Below are 11,089 nucleotides of genomic sequence, written 5' to 3'. Positions count from 1 at the left end.
GTTGTTGCAAAAGAAAAATTACCATCATAATGCGGCTACCCCTTCAGCGCCAGTTGTGGGCTCAAGGCCGGAGCTCAAGGCTGGAGCTGAACAAAAACTCCCTGATAACGACTGTGTTGAGTCTGTTCCTTCCCATTCCCTACAAGGCCACCTGGGTTGGCTGGAAGACTGTTTACTTAGCCTGGCAGGGCGAAGGACACTGTCACAGCTGAACTATGGACGCACAAACACATACATATACTGATGCTGATAAGCACTCACTGACGCATCACCCTCCCTACCCCGGATCCAACGCCACCTCCAACGCTTACCTCCCCTCTGATGTGGACATCGGGTCAGCTGGAGGCGCAGTCGAAAGATTGCAGCGGTCCCAGATCAGATGTACACACTGGAACTCTTTCCCATGTTGCTTGTCTGTGTTTATTGTGCTATGGTGTGTTGTTATCTGTGCATTCCTGTATTATCCTTTTGTGTTACACATTTCGATGTTCTTTTCCTCGCTACCTAGCCTGACCTGTCTCCCCAATGTGATGTTTGTATTGTATGTACGGTCGGCAAGATCTGTCATCTCGGTTGTGGGCAAAAGACCTGCAACTGACAAAAAAAGGCTATCTCATCTCATCATCATCTAAAGCCCACATACATTCCCCAGCCCTATTCACAGCTTTTAGTCTATCTTCGTCACAGTCAGGTAACCTTGCAAAACACCAATAAAAATCAATGTCATGCAGAAATGCTTCACACAGCAACCATTTCATTTACAGACACTGATGATAAAAAAAAGAAAAGGAAAGGAAAAAAAAGACTGAATGATTGTGGAGTTGGTATGGTATATCTTTGTCATGTGTGTGTGCAAAACCACTATACACCATATTAGTTTTTACATTTACCTTTTTAAAACACAAAACGTGGAATTTTAAATAAGTACAGATCATATAGAAGAACAGAACTTGACTCATTGAGATCAATTATTTGGCGGTTAGAGTCTGAAAATCATCATGGAAGAATGGATGAAGATGGAGGCTTGGGTGGAGCTGTGATGGAGAGATGGAGAGTGAATCAGAGACTAAAAGGGAGAACGGCGGAAAAACACTGAAATTTAAAGAACACAGTGAGGAGGCTGACTGACTCATAGTAGGTGGGCAAGAAGATGATTGGATTAGTTTAATGATGTCAGTCATGAGTTTGACAGCGTGGGAAAGTTGAAGTGATGTAAAGAACAGCGTAGCAGCTGAAAACCAAGGAAAGCAGCCAGATGAGTGATTACAGATCTTCCTTATTGAACTTGAAGTGGAAGTGGAGTGCAAAGTTATCAGTTATCACTAATGATAGGATGCTGTATTAGTCAGGTCAAGTTTATTGACTTAAATCAGGTGAGGCATAGAGACATTTGTTGAATATAGCACCCCGTGTCAGGCAAAGTGTAAACATGTTTATTTAATAACTACCTCACTATGGGAAACCATAAGGATTGGATCAGATTTTCAAATCCAAGGCACCAGCACTTTGAATCAAACATATGACAGTGTTGAATGACAAATAAAAGAATGTATCAGTGACACAGCCAAGACTTTATGTTTTTAATTACATACAGAACATTTTATTTATTTTCAATAAAAAGCAGGTTCAGTCACAACCTTTTACCAGCTTTGTGGAGAATTTAACTGAAAAACACACTGCTGTCAACACACACACTGCTTTACATATTGCATTGACGGCAGATGTCTCAAAGCTGCAAAGGATATGGAATATGTTTATGACTTTATGGCTGTACTTTCTGAAGTGACTTTCCAGAAAGTACAGTAAACTGAAGAACTGAGGATCTGCCAAAATATCAGTGCTTGGTTAAAAAAAAATGTCAGGTTTAAATTTCCATGCAGCCTGCACTAAGATTTAAATACTAGCCCTCACTCAAACATTAAAGCTCTTTTTAAAACCAAATGTCAGTGCTATTTATGACAAAAACCTTGGAGAAGACTTGACCAGTACGAATGGAACATTTATGGAATGTATGAAACTTTGCCTGTGTATTAAAATGTGTGAGCGACTCTGCAGCACAAGCGCTCACAAAGATAGAGATTGTTTTTCTGTTTTTTTTTTTTACATGCTGTCCATCAGTGTTTACATGTGTTAAGATGCCTTAAAAAACACACACACAAGGAGGAGCTGTGCTGCTCTCTGGCAGGAAGCACCATGCCCTCCTGTATTTTAAATGCACTTCAGAACAACACGCAGCAACATTACATATGAGCGGGCGGAGGGAGGTTTGGGGTCTTCACTCACCCCCGTTCTATTAACCGTCGGGGCTGAGGGGCTGAGAGGAGGTGCTGGCCGTTAGATTGGGGTCTGGGATGCGGGGCCTCCCTGCTACTGCAAATAAGAAGGCGGTCTTCTTTCCTCCACCAAAGAGAGAAGGCTTACATCTCCTGGGTCCAGGTACGGTTTGCCCGTCTGGGGGCAGGAGTACCCGGACCTGGGATATAGAGTATGTTTGGGGAGTGTGAATGTGTGTATAGTGTCTATTTGTGTCTGTCTCCACGTTGGGTGAGTGCTGAGTATTTGTTTGTGTATATGGGGGTGGGAATGCACGTTTGTGTCTGCATGCGCCTGTTTGTCTGTGTCTCCTCGGGTCCTCGTACTCTGGGGCCTCTGGATATCTGGATCTCCTCCATACCTGCTTCATGCCCTGGGGGATGGGGCTATGGCTCCCCACACTCCCTAGCAGATCCTTTGGAATTCAAGCGTGCTGATCCACACAGGTGTGCACACAGGTGTTCACAGACACAAACTACACCTTTCTTGGCTGCTACCTCAAAGCACATTGTGCGCTGTCAATCTTGCGTGCTGCACAAGAACATGTAATATTTAGAATCTACTGCTAGCTATCCCCCAGTCATGTCTGTCCCGTCTGTAACAACCGAAAATCAAATCAAATAAATACATAATTATAATAAAGGTCAATCAAATGGACCAATATGGCAAGGCCATGATGATCCACTTGGTAAAGTAAATCCTCTTGGCATCTTTCTTGGCCTTCAGACAATAATTCTGATGGCTAAAGATCCAAACGGGACAGGCACAACAACAACAACAACAAATCCACACACACACACAAACACACACAAAAGTAAACTGCAGGAGTCAGAGTTTTCATTTATTTAACCCCCAAAAATTATATTTACAAAAGTAATAAATGTTGAGCTTATAAAAGAGGTCAAAGAAACAAAACTGAACTCAGACAAAGAACTACAAACTTAACAAACCAAACAACTGCCCAAACAAATATAACTGACCCAAACAGGAAACGACACACAAGAAGGGTATAGATAATGGCTGATCAGAAACAAAACACAATCATAAACCACAAAAATGATGCATTACAGTCTAGTTTGTTAATAAAATAAACACCAAAGAAGAAAATCAAAACCACTGAACCCTAAACTCAAATATCCAATCAAATACAAAAGCTTTTTTTTTTTTAATTAAAGAAAATACACATTCTCCCCCTTTAGCAGGAAGTGGTGGTGCGGTCCAGTTATCCCTCTTTGTATTTAATGGCTTCAAACCCTGGCCACCACCTTTTGTCCTGCAACTCCCAGGGATCATGGCAGGTAAGACGCAAGTAAAAGAAACAACGCTTAGTCAAAAATCAAACAAGGTAATGAACTGGTATGAATGCATAAGTAAACTAAATTTATATTTTGATATTGCTAGGGATGATGCAATGATCGGGGACCATTCTTAATTTCGTTGTTCTTGTGACAATGACAATAAAGTTTCTGATTCTGATTCTAAATGTGTGCTTACAAATAGAACTAATGTATCCAGTGTTTTACAGTATGTGTGGATCTGGAAGGCTGCTACAAAGTCTATATTTGCTTTGCTTTATCATTAGTGGAGTCTGCCTACAAGGTTATGTGGTTGTTCACTTTGTCTTGCCACGAGAAAAGACCCAGGGAAACCGAGTTAACGATAAAAACGATAAAAAAATAACGCTACAAACCAATAAAAACCCTGAAAACCATCAGTTTCACACCCGAGCCTCAACACTCGCGGCCCTGTACCAAACGACTCACTGACTGTCCGTGGCCTGGGGGTTGGGGCCGCTGTTCTACCTGAATCACTCAAAATATGGGGTGAATTGTATGAAAGTTTTACTAAAGATGGGATTTGGCCCAAGTTAGATGGCATTCATTTTTGGAATCATTCTGCCGATGGATTTAGGAATTTCTCTAAATACTCTTGACCACTGAGAGATACAGTATCACTGGGCATTTTATGTCATGTCATACAAATTAAATTGAAGTAATTTGCCAGCTGTCAAAGATCCAGATAATTCAAGAACTAGGGACTGAATTTTTTCATGGTGTCAGGGGAATGCTCAGCCTTGGGAGAAGTACGCATTTACAGAATTTTGCTCTAAATGAGGTGTTGCAGGAGAGTGGAGTTGTACATTGCCATTTTAATTCTGATGACCTGTTAGTAAATGCATGATCGGGACAGGACACTTGCAGCCAAACGCTGTGTGAGACAGCCTTCTGTCATGTTCTTGTTTGCTTAAGATCTTATGAAACACTCAAAATTGTGGAAAATGTTAGTGTATAATTAAAAAGAATATTCAGCTGATTGATTGACTCCTGCACTTGCCACTTAAATGTGTTCTTGGTCCACTTTTTCATCACTTTCACTGACAATTCACTTTAAAAAGCGAACCAGATGACAGAGTGATCGATTGATAACACACGGTGAAAAGCTATTATGACTTTCATTATCTTTAGTGTAATAGATCCAGCTTCAGTAATGACACTAAATCACCCCAGACAGCCTTTAAAATGGCTTTAGATCATCTCCTTTTATCCCAGAATTTCCTCAGAATACATACAATTGAATGTTTTAGGGATAAACTCTTCAACTACGGTTTTTAGTATCAAAATAATTACATTTAACTCAGATGACTGCAGAAGACTGAATCCAAATATAAAATATAATTTATACTTTTGCATAGCTTTTTTTAAATTACTGTTTTACCTCCAGGTGAAATTCTTACTGATACTCATCTTATTACATTTAAGAATGTCACCATGTTCACCATGCTCCCAGATCTCAGTAAGAGAGATGGCTCTAAAACTGTGTTACAATATAGTGTTGTCTAATAGATAAGTTGGGTGCTTTTTAGTCTTCAATAGTGGTCAAAGTTCCTGTCAGGTACGCTTTTCATTTGCCTTTGTTGCTGAATTACAGTGTATTGATTTGCAGAATACTGAGGAACTACTGACTGTTAGAAACAATAAATTTAACACACATGCAGGGGAGAAAAGCACCACATCATCAAGCAGTACACTGAAAAAATGGGAATTGGCAGGCTTTTGAATTTGCACAAATGAATTTAGTTAATGCTACACTAGCTTTTCATGTTTCTCTTATTTACATTATTAAATAAAGTACCATTTACTTGATTATAAACAATACTGAGACTACTAATTTTTCTTGCATTGATTTAAAGTGACTAAATTAGAATACTAAAACCATTGTAATCATGTTTGACCACAACCGGAAATGATGCAATATATTCAAAGACAACAACTAAATATGATTGGATAATAAGACCTAGAGTCTTATCCAATAAGACAACAACATAATTTAAGGAGAGCGCAATTGACCGCCAGATTCTGGAAGACTGTTCAGCCACATGCAACCTTTGGCACTGAGTCAGGCATAGTGAGAAGGTAAGTAATTTAAATACATTTGTTTTAGTTGGGTACGTTTTCACAGAATTGTTGTAGTGCATGCTATATGAAAAGTAATCTGTAATGCATCTGCATGTTGTTTTTACAGTGCTAGCTAAAGTTGGTATTAGCTTTATGGCTAAAGCTGAAAAATATTAACAAATTGCACATAGTCGGGAGAAAGCAGCTGTTGTCGGTCAGATATGGAATTTATGCATGTGACAGAGAGCACTGACGTTTTTGATGGCTTAGCAAGTTAAAACGTCACTGAGAGAGTGCAATAGTGTTTGTGTTACTCGTGCTAGTTATGGCTACAGTGGCTAATTAGTCCGGCTGTAACCGTCAGAGTTTAAGAAGCTGGGAGCCCCACAGTGCCATACCTTAATTCTTGCTGCTGACACGCACTCAAGTTATAATAAGGATCCTGCCACCTTAGACGTGGGTTTAAGAACCTGTGCCCATAAATGCCAAATCATTTTTCCATTTAGTCATTGTTTTAGGTGAAGTGTCACTTACTTGACTATTCTATTGGTCAAGCCCAAATAATACAGCAGATATCTACAAGGAGATAAGTTTGTTCAACAGACTATGTCTTATTAAGTGATGTATTGTGAATTTTCCAACATCGTCCTAACAAAAATTAGGAGCCCCCCCCCCCCCCCCCCCTTTTTTTTCTACTTTGTGTAGAACATATGTGAGCTGCTTCTCAAAACATTATATATAAATGAGGGAAAGATTGGTACTTTAAAGAAACCATTGATGCTCTTCTGGACTGGAATACCTTTTTTCAATTAAAATTAATGTTTTTTGTGATGGTGGAATTTTTACCTTTATGATTACAGAAGTCAAAACATCAGATGATGATAGCTTACCATCTAAACTCCCCATCTCTTGGCAATTCTGAATTAGAGGGCTCAGCTGTATCGGCCTTTCTGGTGGATTTAAAGAGTTAAAGACTTAAAGAGGAGATACCTTAAGTCATTAGGTACATATTCCCTGACATTCTAGAGGTCAACCTTGCACAGTGTGTGACATTAAAGGGCATAACTTATAGAAATGGAATGGTACTGGCCCAAAGGGCAGCAGGTGGATTGCCAGAATACTGAAAAACCATATCTGCATTGTACCACAGCATATTCTACATTGTCAGAGAGCTTGGTGGCTGGTACAGAGAGCACGACAGCTTTTGAGCTCAGCCCAGTATCCACAAGATTATTCACTCTCATTTCACTCTGTGAACTCCTTGATACTTATCCATTAGTTAACTATGAGATTGGATCAGTCCACATTGTGACTTTAAAAAGGCATATAGAAATAAAAGGTGTTCATATAAGTGTAATAGGTTCAGTCGCATGTATTTCATTAGATAAATTCTTCTTTTTTTTATGTCTGATCTTTATAACTTTGACTATTGGGTATGGATAGCTTTATGAAAACTAAACTGAAAGGATTCTTTCTGAATATGTAATTCTTTTTTGCCTACAGAGTCCTATGGGGAGTCCTATGGTCCTAAAGACTGTTTTGGCTGACGGAACCTGTCGAAGGCTCACTCTCTAATGGAGCACCTGAATCAACTGAGGATCTCATCGTTGAAGTCAAGAGACAGTGTTGTCTTCAGGGCAGTTTCAGACTTGGACATAAAAAAGAGTAACAGAGTTGGTGAAACTCAAGATGGGAAAGACTTTTTCATACAGAAGACATGAAGGTGTTCGTGATGCACCAATGGTGGAGGCTTTCATGGCAAGATGGCCTGCTCTAATTGATTTCCATGAGGTAAGGTTTGCCTCATACACGGTGTTCTTGTGGTATTAGCCTAAATGGTTAAGGCACAGTTGTTATTTGACAGCCCATTTCTTCAGCATGAGTGATTGCAGCCTTCTTCCAGGTATTAAACCTTTAAAGCTCATTCCTCTGTGCTCATGTTTTCAGATCAACGCTGAGTTGAAGAGAATTGCCACCATCCCCCCTCAGACAAAGTTCCTGGCTCAGCTGGATCTCCACTTGGACAACCTGGTGAAGTTGGTCAACACAAGAGGAGAGCTTGGACTAATACTGAAAAGAATTGTGTGGATAATGTAAGTGATTAAGCCTCAACATTCACTTAACATGATCCTCTTTGGATGAAACTTTACAATTGTGGAAGATTTCAAATGTTTTCCATGATAAATTCTCTCATATTGTATTTTTACATCTGCTTGTTTTTTTAACCTTCACTTTGTCAACTTATTATTAATTGCCAGTAAACCTATTATTAATTTGTGTGCCTTTACTTTAAAAACATTCATGCAAAGTACACTATTAAAACTTAAATGAAGGACAAGAGCTGAATGAAGATGCTAATTACATACATTTCATTTCAGTGTGAAGATGTTGATGCTGAACGTGAGTATGTCAAGGGAGTGTGTATCTACATGGGTGAAGACCCTGGCATGCTTATCCGGGAGTATGTGGTATGTACTTGTCTTTTTTTTTTTCTTTTTTTTCCGGACTTTCCACAGTCTCATATTATTTACTTGGCATGAAATGACTAACATGGCTTCTTTTTTACAGGGCATGGAAGAACATGCCATCAGTGAGACTGTTGAAGACACCACTGTTTGAATTTATCTTCTTAAAGATCAAGCTTCAGCAGATGAACAAGAGTTGTCCTTGCAGGCATCAGGGTGGCGAAGAATTTGGATAATGTAGCATTTGCTGTGATAATGCTATTTGGACTAATGTATACATTAAACCTTGCCTACCCTGCGGACCTTCGCTACAACTTTGATGTTTTCCAGAAGGTTTTCATGGAACTGGATGGAGCTAAACTCTCTAAAGTTCTTGCTTTCAAAAACCATCTGTTTCATTGAGAAGTCAGAGACTGCACTTCTGCAATTCTTTGCAGTTTTTCATTTTGTGTTCAGTAACGTTATACTGCTTATGTTTTTATTGCTTTCCCCTCATGTGACTGCAATGCAGGATGATTTTTCCTTTTGGTATCATGTTGTAAGAAATTTTTACTGACGATTTTTAGCAATATGTTCTAAGTCAACCTTAATGTCCTGCTTACATGTTTAAAATGAAGATTAAAATTCATGTAGGTGTTTGGTATTAGTTATGTAACAATGTCATTTAAGGCTTAACTTATTTGAAATCTTGTACAGATAAATACTTGTACAGAAGCTGAAACTGTTGTCAAATAGTACACAAGTTATATTTGTGTAAATCTGTTTATTCATAAAAGCGTGTTGCTTTTTTTTAGGTAGTCTTAATTTAGTTTACATTTTCAATTGTGTAATTAATACAAATGTTATATGTAAGAGATGACAGGATCATCTTTAAGCAATTTCTTTTATTTGCTGCTAAGGTCAGTTTTTTGTGAAATATTTGCAAATATATTCTCAAACTAACTTTTTCTTTCAGTTATTTCTGCAGGCTATCTTTAAAAATGTGTTAACAAGTTTATATGGATGTGATTTTGGACTTGTTCATGGCAGAATTGCTGCTTTCACTGCTGTTACAGTTTAATAAAGGTGAATTGTTCAGTAGCACTCACAGTCTTTGCCTTTTTTTGTCAATAATGATCAGTTAATATTTCAATTGAAAAAATTAAGTAGAATTTAAAGCCAAAAGTTGGGTTGCAGGAACATAATTGCAATGTGTTTACATTACATAATATCATTGCATACCACTGGCAAATAAAAATAAGTTGGTGTTAAACATTAAAATATATTGACATTATGCAATACATTGATATTATGATAACAGATTAATATTAGTACATCAAACATTATTTTTTTAAGTAATCTGATGTAAATAAAATACTTTGATTTGACAAGCATTAATTACTTGAGGGAAAGTGGAAAATTAAGTCAGTCATACTTATTCATATTATGTGGGACCGATGTACACAATAAAATCAAGTAAATTGAAAGAACTTTTTTTTTCAGTGTACTTTGACCACATTTGATACATAAATTAGAGCTCTTTGGTGTGATTTTCTGCGGAGACACATTCTGCTTTCAGACCAGGTGCGTTGCACTTTTGTTGTTCAATATGTTTGAACGGGATCACACTTCTGATATCCCATAACCACCTGATTAACAGATGTGCAGTTCAATGCATCACATAAGACTGTGAGGTCTGGTTTATTTAAGTTATTACCGTAATCAGAATTTCTTGTTATCCTTCAGTTCTCTACAGTGTTCACCTCCTATGAATTTCACTGAATACTATCTAAATACACTTAGAAAATATGTCTTGTTGAATGAGACTATCTCCCATTCATCACATCCAACATAACACCATACTTTCAGAACTTGACAGCATGGTGTTAAAAAGATTAAATACTTTATTAATTCTTTAATTTCACCTTAATTGAATTCAAAAACATATATGGCTGCACAACACCACATAAGTAGCACTAATCCAGGCTGCTTTTAATTTAATTTAAAGAATTGGGGTTTTTTGTGGTAAATGTCCAGTAATAATCTATCAGGGGTAGGAACTAGATGATAGAGCAACAGTTTCTTTTAACCTTTTTTTGCCCTGGGAAATGTACTGAAATCTGAGTTTGATCTTAAAGCTTTCTGAAGGTTTATGTGTTGTTCGTTAACTATCCTGCTGAGATGAGAAGTCTATTTAAATAGACTAGGCATAGAAAGCTGGATCAAGATAAATACAACACTGTGAAGATAAACATTATCATGGCAGTGATGACAAGAATTTATTAACAAGCCCCGTCTGGTACACCGGAATTTATTGAAGAGTTTTAAAGAATAAGAAATGCAAATAGAAGATATGGAAAGATTTTAAAGGTCTTATTATGAGTGAGTCTCATTTTTTCTGCAATTCTAATATGTATTCAATCTTTGAAAGTGTGCTCCTGTTACTGTTTCTTATCTATAGCCTTTTTACTTTCGCTAAAAAAAAATCTATTTTGTTAGGTTTAGGGAAACATGATTTGAGATCAAATACAGCTATTGCAGCCAAACTTTGATTCTTAAACGTTGGGAGGGTTTTTGTCTTCTGAATCTAAACTGAGAGCTGATTCCACAGGAGAGGGCCCTGATAGATGAAGGCTCTACCTCCCATTCTACTTTTGTAAACCTGCACTATGAGAGAAACGTGACGGGTAATCAATCAGCAGAGGATGAAATTGCTGCACCTCATGGCCATGGCTAATGAATGTAATTCAAGGTTAGACTTGTTAAATGTACCAGTATCAATATAGCCAAATAGTGCTATAATTATATGCATTTTTGGTAATGCTTAAGATGATGATACTAATTAGGACCTGGTAGATAAAGATGATCCAACCCTCATCTCCAGTGAATGTCAAACAAAAGATCAGTGGTTAAATCCTGGCAGATGTCAGACAACAC

At 37.8% G+C, this 11,089-nt stretch overlaps 1 protein-coding gene across 1 annotated transcript; it reads left to right on the top strand.

Moving 5' to 3' along the window:
• Positions 1-5,677: 5,677 nt before the first annotated feature.
• LOC147331002 (uncharacterized) lies at positions 5,678-9,146 on the top strand. The gene is made up of 5 exons (XM_086294270.1): positions 5,678-5,726; positions 7,212-7,499; positions 7,656-7,801; positions 8,087-8,176; positions 8,277-9,146. Exons 2-5 carry the CDS (start codon positions 7,398-7,400, stop codon positions 8,407-8,409), a joined length of 471 nt encoding a protein of 156 aa, XP_086150396.1. The 5' UTR covers positions 5,678-5,726; positions 7,212-7,397; the 3' UTR covers positions 8,410-9,146.
• The last annotated feature ends 1,943 nt before the right edge of the window (positions 9,147-11,089 follow it).

The sequence above is a fragment of the Aulonocara sp. 'chitande type north' Nkhata Bay genome, linkage group LG5 (genome assembly GCF_057382095.1).
Source record: "Aulonocara sp. 'chitande type north' Nkhata Bay isolate Kocher_YH1m ecotype deep benthic linkage group LG5, A_spYH_male_GT1.1, whole genome shotgun sequence".
Lineage (NCBI taxonomy): Eukaryota > Metazoa > Chordata > Actinopteri > Cichliformes > Cichlidae > Aulonocara > Aulonocara sp. 'chitande type north' Nkhata Bay.
The sequence above is the reverse complement of the archived record's forward strand: the minus strand, read 5'-3'. Positions and strand labels throughout refer to the sequence as shown.